The following is a 17336-nucleotide window of genomic DNA, read 5'->3' as shown; positions in this document are numbered from 1 at the left end:
GTGCCAAAAATTTGAAGCTTTTGAACTGTGGTGTTGGAAAAGACTCTTGAGAGTCTCTTGGTCTGCAAGGAGATCCAACCAGGTCATCCTAAAGAAATCAGTCCTGAATATTCATGGAAGGAATGATGCTGAAGCTGAAGCTCCAATACTTGGCCATCTGATGCAAAGAGCCAACTCATTAGAAAATACCCTGATGCTGGGAAAGATTGAATGCAGGAGGAGAAGGGGATGGCAGAGGATGAGATGTTAGAAGGCATCACTAACTCAGTGGCCATGAATTTAAGAAAGCTCTGGGAGATGGTGAAAGACAGGGAAGCCTGGGATGCTGCAGTTCACGGGGTCACAAAGAGTTGGACACAACTGAGTGACTGAACAACAACAAAGAAGCTATTCATACTTCCAGTTATGAATTTAGATGTCTCTTTCCTCAAATAAAGCTTCCTGGACCTGAAGCTTGACAACTTAATCCAATCAACATCAGTTTCTTCAGACTTGCTGTGGGCACTATTCTCTTAAGTTAGGCTTTCTCCCTGTTGTTGAGACTCCTCCTGCCTTCAGTAGATACATGTCCAAGTGAGATTTCATCTTTGCCACCTCAGCCATTTTCCTGCCAATGTCCTTACCCTCACTGCCTGACTTTACTGCAATCAGAAACAATAAAACAAAACAAAACCCTTCTGATGAAATCCTATCCCTACATTAATGCAAATTCATTCTGTCCACTGAAAGTTGCTGCATAAAACATATACAGCCATGTAGATTAATGCTACAATGAATTTCTGGCCTCTAGCTTCATATGAACCAATAGTTCTCTCTGGCAATTCTTCCATTTTCCCTAATTATCTCTGTTTTGCCACCACAGCTCTTTCAAAACTTATTCGCTGTCTATAAACTTTCAACCTTATTACCTCTAATGTTTTCTGGTATACTTTCTCTCTTAGCAGATAATCTCATCACCCTTTTCTCTGAAAAAAGAGAACGTATTTCTTAAAAATTCCCTTAACTTCTTGATAGCACACATGGTAGCTTGCTCGTAAATAAACCATTCTCTCTTTACTCCCTTCTCCCATCACTAAGGAAAAGTATATTCTTGGTGCCTAAGATCAAACATTCCACCTAATTCTGGATCCAACTGTCTTTCTCTTGGACATCTATCAATGATCACATGACTTTCCTTTATCGTCTTTCTCTTACTCCCTACAGCCTTGATCTGTGAGCATTCAAGCATCCTCATCTCTCTTACATTCTGAAAATTATTCCCCTCCATTTCAATAAGTCATTTAATGACTGCTCTCATAGCCCAACAGGGTTAATATGGTTACCCTTATCTCTTCTACTCATTACCTTTCTTTTTATTTTTCAACTTGTTACAATTTAAACATATGGTATTACTGCTCCACTGATATTTTCCAAATAAATCACAATTAGTTGCAACATTTTTTATGTGCCAGACATGGTTCTGGATGTATCACATTACTAAATCATTTAGGTTATACCTATCTATGAGTTAGTAACATGTTCAATGTCACTTGGTTTTAAGTAACTCAACAAAAATGTGAGCAGTCCAACATTAGTGGCCACATTCCTAACCCACTGCTTTACTGCCTCTCCTTAGTAACTGATGAATCCTGAGTTCCTAAATTCAACGGGACTCTCTTCAGTCTTCATATTATTGCTAATTAGCTATGTTGCCAACCTGTCTGTATTTCTTAAAATTCTGTCTTCTTAGGTTCCATGAGTATAAGACTTCAATGACCATCCTTGCACATACATACTTAACTACTGAATTGGAATAAGTATTTTTGTAAAATGGAGTAGTATTAGGATCATAAGACTTTAGGAAAATTACTAGTAACATCACATGTGATAGTTTACACTAAAGATATTGGAAGAAAGAAGAAACGATGCAAAATGACTATACATAAACTTGGGCATAACAGTAGGGAGCAGATATTTTCTCCCATCCTATGGGAATAGAGAGGAGGGGAAAGACATGAAGGTTTGTAAGGAGTAAGCAATAATTACATAAATAGCTTTTATTTGTATCTGTATAGATTTTACCTGCAAATGAAATAATTTCAATATGTATACCTTAAGGTGTACCAGTCGTTTCTTTTTCTTCAAATTAGGTAACTAGGTTCCATAGCAATCCTGATTTCCCAATTGTAATGAGGTCTAAAAATGTTTTCTGATATCATTCTATGAGTAATTAAGTAACAAAACCCCTGAAGAAAGACACATGACTTTCTGCTATAAAATCATGAACATTTTCATTTTCCAAATCTCAATTATTTTCATACTAAACTTATTTTATGATTCTAGGTTAATTATTTTGTTTCCATCTGACTAGATTTGTCAGACTCTTTGTGACCCTACGGACTATAACCTACCAGGCTCCTCCATCCATGGGATTTTCCAGGCAAGAATACTAGAGTGGGTTACCATTTCCTTCTCCAGGGGATCTTCCCTACCCAGGGCTCGGAACCTGGTCTCCTGCATTGCAGGCAGACTCTTTACCATCTGAGCCACTAGGGAAGCAAGATAAATGTAACTTATTCCTTATTACTAAATAAATACATCTGAAGACAGAGAATTGATCTAAGACAGATTTTTAACCCACAGTTTTGAAATTCTCTATGACTTAATGGTAATTTCTGATGCTAAATTCTTCCAGGTTCATAAATTTAGTCTAGCACCAGATACATAGCATTATGTAGTTCCTTGGTCACCATAAATCCCACATTGATAACCAGAGGTTTTGCCATCATAAATCTGCTACACCCATGCACATCAGAGTGAGATTCACACTGAGACAATAGCGAAAATGCAGAGGTTTAAAAGCAAAGACAAATCTTAAATCAGGCAGAGAAGTAAGGTAAGATGATTGTCAGTGAGACAGAAGTTCTCAACCACAGCACTGAAGCCAGAACCCATGCAATGATATATATCATCAATATGGTAAAAGAGTAAAACTAGTACTTTGAAATTCTGTGTCTAGGGAAAATATGTTTAAAGGAAAGACGAAATAAAGATATGTTCACAGAAATAAAAACTGAGACATATGGCCACAGAAAAACCATCAAAATGGGAAAGTTGAAAAAATACATACTTCAGGCCAAAGAAAAGCAATTCTAGATAAAGATGTAAGAAGGAAAAACAAGCAAGGAACGTAGAACATATATGGGTATATATAAAATAAATATTAATTGCACATGATAGTAATGGTAAGACTTTTTAGAATAAAAAGGATAATATTAAAAACTTGAACAATAATAGTCTGTCATGTGAGAGGTGGATATATTGAGTAAATGGAGTTAAAATGTTATGTTTGCTGAGAGGAGGATTAAGACATTGATTAACATTAGACGCTGATAAAGTATGCCTATTGTGAATTCTAGAGGAACTCTTAAATAAAAGCAGAGTATATAACTTGCAAATTAGTACAGGAGAAAAGAAGGAATTGAAAAATAAAATATATATTAATCCAAAAGAAGGCAAGAAAGGACAAAAAAGGAACCTAGATTAGGGAAGGCAAATAGAATGTAACATAATGATAGAATGTATTAGATGGCAGACCTAACTCTAAATGCACTATCAAATATATTTCATTTAAGTACCTGTAATGCTCTCATTTTTAGGCATAAATAGTCTAATTGGTATCAAATAATGAATTATATAGTTTCTTAAGAGTTAGAAGTGGAATGAAGGAATACAGGAAAAGTCGTAAGTAAAGGGTAGTAAAAAGAAAGTTTACCAAATATACTAATGGAAAGGAAATTGTTTTGCTCTATTCATAGAAAAAAATAATAATGTTATATATAATAAAATACATAATAAAAATAATAATACTTTAAGGAAGAGAGTATTATTAGAAGTAGAAGGTTTATAATAATAATTTAAGAATGTTATTTACAAAGAAACCTATTCAGAAATAAAAATAAGTTCAGATCTTAAAATGTTGCAGATATTTAAAAGGATATTATTTAAAAGGCAGTTTTATACCAATACATATAGAAAATTAAAAAAAAACTTTAAAATATCATGAAGATAAACTTCTCAAGTTTATAAAAAGAATTAGAAAGTATGACTTTTATTTTTTATTGACTATGGAAAAATAGAATCAGTAACTTAAAAATTCCCACAAGGAAAATTCTAGTCCACATTGGCTTCATAAGACCATCTATCAAACATGTAAGGAGAAAATTCTTCCTGTTTTATATAACTAATAGAGAATATAAAAAGAAGAAATCCTCTCTACCACATTTCATGAGGCTAACTTAACCTTAGTATCTAGATTACAGCAGAGAAAATTTCAGGTAACCTTAGTCAAGAACATCAATGTAAAAACCTTAAGCAAGTGGTAGTAAATAAAAATATATATATAAATATGGAAACATTAATGAAATTATAATTTTTTAAAAATATAAAAATCAGGTTTATCCCAGGAATGCATGAAGTTGCCTACATCTTACCAAAGTTAATGAAAGAAAAAGAGAAACTTTATATTTAGTAGTGTAAAGTTTGCATCTTTTTCTCTGATATTGATAATAATCAAGGATGATTATTACTGTTATTTCATACTTTCATTCAACATTGTCCTAGAGGACCTAGTCAGTATACTAGGCAAATAGAGATAAAATATATTAAAATTAGAAAGGAAGAGACAAAATTATTATTCACAGATGATATGCAAAGAAGTCAGAATTTACAGATAAATTATCAGAATTAAAGAGTGGAGCAAGAACGCTGGATATAAAATCAATATAAAATATCAGTGCCATTCCCATATATCAGCAGCCAACAGAAAATGGGGTTTTAAAAGACACTATATTACTTTCATACAGTATAATACCACTCAGCCATATAAGTGAAAAAATAAAAAAATTACCAACATGCAAATAAGAATGTACCTAAAATATGTGGAGAGAAATAAGATACATATTACTACAATATCCATTTATATGACCACTAAAACCAGGTAAACTATCTGTGTAAAGAAGAATGATGGAACTTTTAGGATAATGAAAATCCTATATAACTTGAGAGTAGTGATTACATTGGTGAATTCAATCACTGACAGCCTTGTGGACTTAACATTTGTGCATTTTATTGTATTTAAGTTAAATTTCAATAAAAATAAACAAGATACTATATGAAAAAATAAATTTGTACTTTTTTTCTTTTCCCATGTATTAAAAAAAAAAAAAAATTGCAGGGAATTCCCTGGAGATCTAGTGGTGAAGACTCTGTGCTTCCAATGCAAGGGGCACAGATTTGAACCCTAGGTGATCAGTCCTTAAGGAAGTCAGTCCTGAATGTTCATTGGAAGGATTGACACTGAAGCTGAAGCTTCAACATTTTGGCCACCTGATGCAAAGAACTAACTCATTAGAAAAGACCCTGATGTTGGTAAAGATTGAAGGCAGGAGGGGAAGGGGATGACAGAGGACGAGATGGCTGGATGGCATGACTGACTCAGTGGACATGAGTTTGAGCGAGCTCCGGGAGATGGTGAAGGACAGGGGAACCTGGCATGTTGCGGTCCATGGGATCACAAAGAGTCAGACATGACTGAGAGACTGAATTGAACTGACTGAGGCACTAAGATCCCACATGCCCTGCAGCACAACCAAAAAAACAAAAAATTAAAATAACAGTAAGAATAAGAAAATAATTTTAAAAAATAAACACTTTTTAAAAAGCTACAAAAAATTCCAGGTAGACAAAACACTTCAATTTAGAAGACAGAATTGTAAATCCTTCAGAGTATAACTGAGCATAATGTTTTTATGACTCTAGCAGTATGGAATGATTTTTTGAGTAAGACTAAACAGCAATAATCACAAGAGAGAAAATTCATAATTCTACTAAATTTAAAGGTACTGTATCTAATGACAGTTGAATGCAAGGAGAGGAGATGATTTGCAATATAAATAACAGAAGATTAATATTCAAAATATGCATACAGCTCTTAGACTCAATTATATAAACAAAGATAACCCAATAGAAAATGGCCAAAGGACTGGAGTAAGCAATTAACTCAAAAAAACAAAACAAAACAAAATATGAAAAGCAAAAGAATGCAGGGAAAGATGGAGAATCTTTTTATAATCAGGGAAATTCAAGTTGAAACAAAAAGGTATATCATTACACATTGAATAACCTAATAAAAATTCAAAATCTAACAAAACCAACATTTGGTGCAATGTGAATTCGAAGCACTACTGGAGGTATGTGAATTGGTAAATATTTAGGCGAGTAGATTTGAGATTATGTTTCCTTATGTTGCAGCAATTCTACTTCTGGATACAAATCCTATAGAAACACACACACTAGTACAATATTATATATCCAAGATGCATGTCTAAGAATCTTCCAAACATCATTACTTATGATAGCCTAAAAGTGGAAACAGTAGATTGTGATACATATATACAATAGAAACAGGCTACTGTAGATCATGACACATGTATCCAATAGAAAATGATACAGCAATATAAATGAATAAACAATATGTAACAACGAGAATAAATAACACAAAATGAAGAATACAAAAAGAAAAAGGAATATATGCAAAATGGGTTCATTCATAAATTGAATACTGGAAAAATGAATATTTAAGGATGCACCCTTAGATGATAAATTATATTCAAGATGCAAAGAAATGAATATAAAATTCAGATTAATGGTGATGCCACTGAGAAAAATGTCAGGATTATGAACAAGAAATAATATAATGAAGTTTTTAGGATGCTTGATATGTTCTATTTCTTTACCATAGTAGTGGTTGTTTCATTTACAATAATTAAAAAAATTATCCTTGTGCTTTATGAAGTTTTCTACTACTATATGTTTGCTATGCTTCATTATTAATCAAATAAAAACACATTAAGATAGTTTCAACTTCTCTAGCATAAATTTACCAAAAGGTTTTTTACTGCTAATTAGAATAACTCTAAATTTCAATTTGTCTAAATTTTCTTCATCCTATACCTCAGCACTGGAAAGAAACACCTACTGAAGAACTTACTGTCAATGCAGTTAGAGATTTATAGCTATGAACTTAGGTTTGCACATTCAATTACCTTAAGTTTTTCTGTACCAAAAATATCTAAAAATGGCGTATCGAAACTATAGAAAAGTCATTTCTCCAGGGGTTTTTACATCTCTTGTTGAGAAAGTTAGTGTCCCAGCAATTCATGAAAGATCCTTTATAGGCACTCAACTTCTTCTTACATGTGATCTAAAGTATATAAAAGAGTTCATTTCCTTCAAACCATTTTCTTTCTACTTATTACATGACATAGACAGTGAGATACTGTAATGTCACTTTTATAGTCTTCCCCTCTTATTATATGAAATTTATCAAAGCTCTTATTCTGATTTTGTGTATCTTACAAACTAAAAACCAAGCAGCTAGGCATTGTGTAAATACTAAATTCACTACTGTATAAAATTATTATAGTGAATAGAAGATTATGCTAGTTCCGTAGGCAACAATAGGTTTATTCTTTCCCTTTATTTTAAGGCATAGAAAAAAATTATTGCTTAATACTTCTAGTGAGTATGCAAGGTCCTCTAACCTCTCGCCTCTTCATTTCTCTCAAGCTATAATATAGACTTTAATGTATACTGTGACTATAGTGCATGGAAAACAAGCCAACAAAACCACATTACTATAGGAAAGAACAGATTTGTCAACGTGTCTGGTCTTACTTTGCGAACACCTCGGCCAAGCTCTTCTCCATAGTTGGTTCCAAGAATTTCAAAATGGACATTGGGATTGCCTCCATTTTCTCCAAATTCTAGCTCTCCAGTTAATCCACTGACTCCACCCTAAAAGAGAGAAAAGAAATTCATGTAAGATTTTTGAAGATGTAAAATAATAAAAATAGGATGTCATAAAAACATGATTTTCATCTACAAAATAAATATTTTCTCAAGCATGCAATTATTAACAGGCTATTCTTTAATAGATGCACAGCATTAATAGAAGTGCAATTGAAAGCAACCTTAAGTATCACTGAATTCAATCCCATCCAATCTACTGAAAAGGAAACTCTGACTCAAAGAGTCAAATTGGTACTCAAAATGACATGTTTGCATTGATACTAAACTTCAGGCTAGGATTTTTGCCAGCATATACTGAACATGCATGGATCCATTAGTCAAAATACAAGATACTTCCAGAGAGCTTAGAATCTACTCCAGAAACAAGTTTTGACAATACTCTTTCTCCAGCACAATTCCATTCTAATTTGAGCTAGAATTACACTGGAAATCTTCAAAGCCATGGTTTTCAACTATTGGAGTTTTGCATTTTCTCCTTTAAATATCTTTTTCCAAGATAAAAAATCTAAATTAGTCTTGAATGCTGTTTTTGCTCTTAAACAGTAGTTCTAGCTATTGTGATTCACTGGGAATTTCCAAGCTTCATCTTTCATTCAACATAACAGATGTTCACTTTTCCAACAGATGGCAATGTAGGTCAGACGTCTCTCTTTCTTGTTTACCATTCTTTTCTCAGTTGACTTTATCAGCCTTCACATTATTTAGGATTTTACAAATGAATATAACATTCTGAGTCACCTTTAAACTATTTCTAACTTAGAATTTAGGTCTGATAATCATATATATTTGGACAAATTATCACAGTTTGTAAATTGCTCCAATTTTCACCTATGTAATCAGTTCAGTTGCTCAATCATGTCCAACTCTTTAGGACCCCATGGACTGCAGTGCGCCAGGCTTACCTGTCCATCACCAACTTCCAGAGCTTACTCAAACTCATGTCCATTGAGTCAGGGATGCCATCCAACTGTTTCATCCTCTGTCATCACCTTTTCCTCATGACTTCAATCCTTCCCAGCATCAGGGTCTTTTCAAATGAATAAGTTCTTGGAATCAGGTGGCCAAAGTATTGGAGTTTCAGTTTCAGCATCAGTCCTTCCAATTAATATTCAGGACTGATTTCTTTTAGGATCTCCTTGCAGTCCAAGAGACTTAAGAGTCTCCTCCAACACTACAGTTCAAAAGCATCAATTCCTCGGCACTCAGTTTTCTTTATATTCCAACTCTCACATCCATACATGACTACTGGAAAAACCATAGCTTTGAATAGACAGACCTTTGTTGGGAAAGTAATGTCTCTGCTTTTTTTATATGCTGTCTAGGTTGGTCACAACTTTTCTTCCAAGGAGCAAGTGGCTTTTAATTTCATGATTGTAGCAACTATCTGCAGTCACTTTGGAGCCCCCCAAAAATAAAGTCTCTCACTGTTCCCACAGTTTCTGCATCTATTTGCCATGATGCAATGAAACAAGATGCCATGATCTTAGTTTTCTGAATACTGAGTTTTAAGCCAAATTTTTTATTCTTCTCTTTCACTTTCATCAAGAGACTCTTTAGTTCTTCTTTGTTACTACCATAAGGATGGTATCATCAGCATACCTGAGGTTATTGATATTTCCCCCAGCAATCTTGATTCTAGCTTCTGTTTCATCCGGACCAGCGTTTCTCATGATGTATTCTGCATATAAGTTAAATAAGCAGGGTGACAATACAGGGATGTCTGGCTCTTTTTGCCTTGATGTACTTCTGTCCCTATTTGGAACCAGTCTGTTGTTCCATGTCCAGTTCTAACTGTTGCCTCCTGAGTTTTCTCAGGAGGCAGATCAGGTGGTCTGGTATTCCAATGTCTTGAAAAATTTTTCAAAGTTTCTTGTGACCCACACAGTCAAAGGCTTTGGCACAATCAATAACGCAGAAGTAGATGTTTTTCTGAAACTCTCTTGTTTTTCAATGATCCAGCAGATGTTGGCAATATGATCTCTGGTTCCTCTGCCTTTTCTAAATCCAGCTTGAACATCTGGAAGTTCACGGTTCATGTCCTGTTAAAGCCTGGATTGGAGAATTTTGAGCATTATTTTGCCAGCATGTGAGATGAGTGCAATTGTGCAGTACTTTGAACATTCTTTGGCATTGACTTTCTTCGGGATTGGAGTGAAAACTGATCTTTTCCAGTCCTGTGGCCACTGCTGAGTTCTCCAAATTTGCTGGCATATTGAGTGTAGCACTTTCACAGCACCATCTTTTAGGATTTGAAATAGCTCACATGGAATTCCATCACTTCCACTAGCTTTGTTCATAGTGATACTTCCTAAGGCCCGCTTGACTTTGCATTCCAGGATGTCTAGCTCTAGATGAGTGATCAGACCATCGTGATTATCTGGGTCATGAAGATCTTTTTTGTATAGTTCTCTGTGTATTCTTGCCACCTCTTCTTTATATCTTCTGCTTCTGTTAGGTCCATACCATTTCTTTCCTTTATTGTGCCCATCTTTGCATGAAAGATATTCCCTTGGTATATCTAATTTTCTTGAAGAGATCTCTAGTCTTTCCCATTCTATTGTTTTCCTCTATTTCTTTGCATTGATCACTGAGGAAGGCTTTCTTATCTCTTCTTGCTATTCTTTAGAACTCTGCATTCAAATGGGTATGTCTTTCCTTTTTTCCTTTGCCTTTAGCTTCTTTTCTTTTCTCAGATATTTGTAAGATCTCCTCAGACAACAATTTTTCCTTTTTTGCCTTTCTTTTTCTTGGGGATGGTCTTGATCACTGCCTCCTGTACAATGTCAGAAACCTCCGTCCATAGTTCTTCAGGCACTCTGTCTATCAGATCTTATCCCTTGAATCTATTTGCCACTTCCACTGTATAATTGTAAGGGATTTGATTTAGGTCATACCTGAATAGTCTAGTGTTTTTCCCTACTTTCTTCACTTTACGTCTCAATTTGGCAATAAGGAGTTCATGATCTGAGCCACAGTCAACTCCCGGTCTTGTTTTTGCTGACTGTATAAAGCTTCTCTATCTTTGGCTGCAAATAATATAATTAATCTGATTTCAGTATTGACCATCTGGGGAGGTCCACATGTAGAGTCTCTTGTGTTGTTGGAAGGGGGTGTCTGCTATGACTAGTGCATTCTCTTGGCAAAATTATGTTAACCTTTGATCTGCTTAGTTTTGACCTCTGTAATGTTGGTACTTAAAATTATCCCGTTTGCCATAATCTCTAACTCAACTTCTAGTCTTGTTTGGCAGGTTTTATGCCGTCTGCTGTATCTCCTGCTTCTTCTGTGTCTTGTAGCCCATCACATGACACTGAGCTCACAGCAGCCATTAAAACAAATTATTCCTCACATATTCATTAAAATATTTAATCAATTTCATTTTTCCAACAGTAATAATCAATAAAACTGATCCTTCACTGTTATTTTTGAATAGCTTCTCTCATTTTATCCAGTTTTATTAATAAAAATTTATAAATTTGTGTCCTCTTTGATTTCTTTCATCAGTGTTTTATAGTTTTCTATGTATAGGTCTTTTGTTTCTTTAGGTAGATATACTCCTAAGTATTTTATTCTTTTTGTTGCAATGGTGAATGGTATTGTTTCCTTAATTTCTCTTTCTGTTTTTTCATTGTTAGTATATAGGAATGCAAGGGATTTCTGTGTGTTAATTTTATATCCTGCAACTTTACTATATTCATTGATTAGTTCTAGTAATTTTCTGGTAGAGTCTTTAGGGTTTTCTATGTAGAGGATCATGTCATCTGCAAACAGTGAGAGTGTCACTTCTTCTTTTCCTATCTGGATTCCTTTTACTTCTTTTTCTGCTCTGATTGCTGTGGCCAAAACTTCCAACACTATGTTGAATAACAGTGGTGAGAGTGGGCACCCTTGTCTTGTTCCTGATTTCAGGGGAAATGCTTTCAATTTTTCACCATTGAGGGTGATGCTTGCTGTGGGTTTGTCATATATAGCTTTAATTATGTTGAGGTATGTTCCTTCTATTCCTGCTTTTTGGAGAGTTTTAATCATAAATGCTGGAGAGGGTGTGGAGAAAAGGGAACCCTCTTACACTGTTGGTGGGAATGCAAACTAGTACAGCCACTATGGAAAACAGTGTGGAGATTCCTTAAAAAACTGGAAATAGAACTGCCATATGACCCAGCAATACCACTTCTGGGCATACACACTGAGGAAACCAGATCTGAAAGAGACACGTGCACCCCAATGTTCATCGCAGCACTGTTTATAATAGCCAGGACATGGAAGCAACCTAGATGCCCATCAGCAGACGAATGGATAAGGAAGCTGTGGTACATATACACCATGGAATATTATTCAGCCGTTAAAAAGAATTCATTTGAACCAGTCCTAATGAGATGGATGAAACTGGAGCCCCTTATACAAAGTGAAGTAAGCCAGAAAGATAAAGAACATTACAGCATACTAACACATATATATGGAATTTAGAAAGATGGTAACGATAACCCTATATGCAAAACAGAAAAAGAGACACAGAAATACAGAACAGACTTTTGAACTCTGTGGGAGAAGGTGAGGGTGGGATGTTTCAAAAGAACAGCATGTATACTATCTATGGTGAAACAGATCACCAGCCCAGGTGGGATGCATGAGACACGTGCTCGGGCCTGGTACACTGGGAAGACCCAGAGGAATCGGGTGGAGAGGGAGGTGGGAGGGGGGATAGGGATGGGGAATAAGTGTAAATCTATGGCTGATTCATATCAATGTATGACAAAACCCACTGAAATGTTGTGAAGTAATTAGCCTCCAACTAATAAAAAAATTTTAAAAAAATTTATAAATTTGAATTATCTGTGCTCTTCTCATATGTGATTTAACAGTAAACAGCATGAATTCTGAAGTCAGATTTCCTGGATGTCAGATTTTGAAGTCATATTTCAAACTCTAAAAGATGATGCTGTGAAAGTGCTGCACTCAATATGTCATCAAATTTGGAAAACTGAGCAGTCTCCACAGGAATGGAAAAGGTCAGTTTTCATTCCAATCCCAAAGAAAGGAAATGCCAAAGAATGCTCAAACTACTGCACAATTGCATTCATCTCACACACTAGCAAAGTAATGCTCAAAATTCTCAAAGCCAGGCTTCAACAGTACATGAATTGTGAACTTACAGATATTCCAACTGGATTTAGAAAAGGCAGAGGAACCTAAGATCAAATTGCTAACAACTGCTGGATCATCAAAAAATCAAGAGAATTCCGGAAAAACATCTATTTCTACTTTATTGACTATGCCAAAGCCTTTGACTCTGTGGATCTGAACAAACTGTGAAAATTCTTCAAGAGATGGGAATACCAGACCCACCTAACCTGCCTCCTGAGAAACATGTATACAGGTTAGGAAGCAACAGTTAGAGCTGGACATGGAACAATAGACTGGTTCTAAATAGGGAAAGGAGTATGTCAAGGCTGTATATTGTCAACCTGCTTATTTAACTTATATGCAGAGTGCATCATGAGAAACTCTGGGCTGGATGAAGGACAATCTGGAATCAAGATTGCTGGGAGAAATATCAATAACCTCAGATAAAGCAGATGATACCACCCTTATGGCAGAAAATGAAGAACTATGGAGCCTCTTGATGTATGTGAAAGAGAAGAGCGAAAAAGTTGGCTTAAAACTCAATATTCAGAAAACTAAGATCATGGCATCTTGTTTCATCAGTCCATGGCAAATAGATGCAGAAACTGTGGGAACAGTGAGAGACTTTATTTTTTTGAGCTCCAAAATCACTGCAGATGGTGACTGCGGCCAGGAAATTAAAAGACACTTGCTCCCTGGAAGAAAAGTTATGATCAACCTAGATGGCAACTTAAAAAGCAGACATTACTTTGCCAACAAAGGTCCATCAAGTCAAAGCTATGGTTTTTCCTGTGGTCATGTATGGATGTGAGAGTTGGAGTATAAAGAAAGCTGAGTGCCAAAGAATTGGTGCTTTTGAACTGTGGTGTTGGAGGAGACTCTTGAGTCCCTTGGACTGCAAGATCCAATCAGTCCATCCTAAAGGAAATCAGTAGAATATTCATTGGAAGGACTGACTGATGCTGAAGCTGAAACTCCAATACTTTGGCCGTCTGATGTGAAGAACTGACTCATTGGAAAAGACCTTGATGCTGGGAAAGATTGAAGTCATGAGGAGAAAATGATGACAGAGGATGAGATGGTTGGATGGCATCACCGACTCAATGGACATGAGTTTGAGTAAACTCTAGGAGTTGGTGAGGGACAGAGAGACGTGTCCTGCTGCAGTCCATAGGGTCACAAGGAGTTGGACACGACTGAATGACTGGAATGAACTGAACTGAACTTTCTGGATTTTATCAATGGTAGCAGAGTCTACTAGCTGTATAAACCTGGCTAAGTCATTTTAATTTCTCTATGTCCCAATTTCTACATCTGTTAAATGCAAAATAATAGTATGTACCTGAGAAGATTATTACATAAATAATATAGCAGTGTGCTTGATAAATTATGAGAGCTTAATTAGTATGATGATCATCATTTCCATGATTATTTAATTTTTTTGGTTTATAATTCCTCTAGAAATTATAATCATGCTCCTGTTTTTTTTCAACTAAAGTTTACAAGGGTTGCAAAACTTATATGCTTGAAGATTTACATAGCTTTGGAAAATGCTTTTGTTAATTTGACTCAGTTATATTTAATTGCATGGCAACCCTCTCCAGTATTCTTGCCTGGAGAATCCCCATGGACAGAGGAGCCTGCTGGTCTACAGTCCGTGGGGTAACAAAGAGTTGGAAACGACTGAGCAACTAAGCACCGCACATATTTCTTTGACTAGTATTTGGGGAGTAAAGAGTTAAAGCAGCTGGTCTAGGTTCTGTCCACCCTCTTTTTGAAATGTGTCTTTGTGTATGTGCTCATGGAGCAGCCGGCGGGGGGGCGGGGGGGGGGATAAAAGGAGGTAAATGAGTCTAACGTCCTTGTCAACTGCAACTCCAGGTAAAGGGACGAGTAATATTTACTAGGAAGAAATGTATTATCTATAAAAGCCCTTCGCAAGATGTTCCAGTCTGAAGAATTATTATAGTAAACAAACTCCGAATCTATGAACTAATGGCTTATGGCTCCCTGGAAAATGTCCTAAAGCTTTACACTTTCTAGGGCAAAAACAGAGATATTTCATCATGTAAATGCTCCCTATTGTGTGACATAGGCTTTCAAAGCCTTTTTTGGATACAGAACATACAAGTATGTCCGATGTGGGAAGAACAGACTTGCGGAGCCATGCAGGATTTCAAATGAGCTCTCTCTCCTTTGTCAGTGTCTCTTTATTGCCTTTATCTTTGATACGGGTAAACTATCCTATTCCAATAAGGGAATCTGATACTGTATATTCACTCAGTACTAATATTTCAAGGAGCCCAATTATCGCTTAAGGTATTAAAGCCTGGGGTTTAAGGACAGTGGATCTTATTATCATAAATATCTCCAAATGAGAAATACTGTAGGAATTTGATTGATGAATATAGCTTGTATTACTACACATAATTCAAACTACTGGTATTCAGAAATCTTTTCATAAGTGCTTTTTATGCTTTCAATCACACATCTACTTCAGTAATATTTCCAATTATATCAGAATCTTACATTTCTGACATCACTTTATTTCCAAGAAAAGGAGGGTATCAATACACATATCAATATGATTGCTTCAGTGCAAAAATGCTATCCTCCTGAAAACTCTAAGCTTTGAATCACCAGACTGCCTGGCATTGTATTATTATTATTCCCCATTGATACTCATAGCCATTCTGGGCCAGTCTCTTCTCTGGTTCATAGTTGGTACTGAGCAATATAGGCCACTTTAGTCCATATTGCACATGTTACAAAATTCCATAAATCAGTGAACTCACATTTAATTTACTGTGGCCTCCACTTATCTTTTTTCACCTTTTTGACTTCATAATTTACCTGCTTTGTTATATTCTTAATGAGCTGTTAGCATGTGTAATCAGTAAAACTTTCCCTCATGTAGCATAAAGGATGTTTGAGAGGTTAATATTTCAAGCAAATAAAACCTTTAACTGAAGTCCCTGCCTAGCTGACTCAGACTTGAACTCTCTGCTATTTGGTTGCCTAAGAATATTCTCATGTTTTTGAGCTTCTTTTTTTCATCTATCTCCAGATCAACATTGAAATTAGAGCACTGGTAAAAATGTGTGCTGGCCAGGTGGTAATGAGCAGTCATTATCTTTGTGCATGCATAGTCGCGGTCTTTTAATCTCTTGATACAGCTGATTCTAAACAAAATAAGCTAATGGGACATTAATAGTATGAATAACACATATAGATAATTTTTAAATGTCCATTAAACTGACAGTAATAATTGCCTCCAGAGTAAACCTTTTGAAAAATATCAAGTAAAATCAGTTTGGATTTCATCATACACATGATATAGAAATACCAATGTGCATCAAATATAAAGAGCAGAAGAGAAGAGGAAAGAGAAGATCAAAGGTTGGGAATAATTTACCACTGGATAATCAGTTTTTGAAAAGGCTAAAGTTTGATGCTCCCTTATGGATAGGATAAGTTGGAAAAAAGAAGGAAAAAATCTACTAAGTATTTATTTCACTCTCTTTATGAGGCTGAAGGGTTTATCCCTATTTTTGAAACTGCAAAGAACTGAGAGATACTTTTGGAAGATCATAGGAAACATCAAATATTTATGCCACTAGTCTAATTTCCTTATACATATTCCTAGGTTCCTTGCAACCTGCAGATATGCTTGATAACTAAAGACAGCCTGGAAAACAAACTAGCCCAGCAAGGCAATGAACACACTGGGAGATGCCAGACTCAGCAGTGTGTCCTGAGGCCCTCATGTTTCTTCAGTTAATTTCAGTGAGGAAAAATCCCTGAGAGAAAGAAAATACTATGTTTTATACTCGGAAAAGAGACAGAATTTGTATATAAGTACTAGAATACAATATGACAAAAATAAATAAATAAATAAACATAAATATTTGTGAAAAATGGTTAGGAAAATTTGAGTTGCCATATAACATTTATGCACATGTATACGTGTATATAGATATAGATGTATACATTCACCACATCTGATGGCTCAGTGGGTAAAGAATTCACTGGCAATGCAGAAGTTCTGGGATCAACCCCTGGGCTGGGAAGATCCTCTGGAGGAGATGGCAACCCACTCCAGTATTCTTGCCTTGAGAACCCCTTGAACAGCAGAGCCTGGCGGGCTACAATCCAAAGGGTCACCAAGAGTCGGACATGACTGAGTGACTAAGCGCATATATTTATGCTTATAAGCATACATATACACTCATGTATTCCTTCATAATAGAAACCTGAAGCAAACTGAGCAGGAAATAGGAACCTACTAACATTCTGGTCATGCTACCTACATCACAGAGAAGAAACCAGTGCCCAGACAACTAGGTATTTGAGGAGCCTGA

At 35.6% G+C, this 17336-nt stretch overlaps 1 protein-coding gene across 2 annotated transcripts in view; it reads right to left on the bottom strand.

Annotated features, from left to right (window-relative positions):
- GRID2 (glutamate ionotropic receptor delta type subunit 2) overlaps positions 1-17336 on the bottom strand; it is a 1570085-nt gene that overhangs the window by 593529 nt on the left and 959220 nt on the right. For both annotated transcript variants that reach the window (XM_043438630.1, XM_043438631.1), the window contains exon 8: positions 7717-7836. In XM_043438630.1, the coding sequence (XP_043294565.1) occupies positions 7717-7836 (120 nt within the window). The remainder of the gene's footprint in view (positions 1-7716; positions 7837-17336) is intronic.

This window comes from Cervus canadensis, chromosome 19, assembly GCF_019320065.1.
Source record: "Cervus canadensis isolate Bull #8, Minnesota chromosome 19, ASM1932006v1, whole genome shotgun sequence".
NCBI lineage: Eukaryota > Metazoa > Chordata > Mammalia > Artiodactyla > Cervidae > Cervus > Cervus canadensis.
The sequence above is the reverse complement of the archived record's forward strand: the minus strand, read 5'-3'. Positions and strand labels throughout refer to the sequence as shown.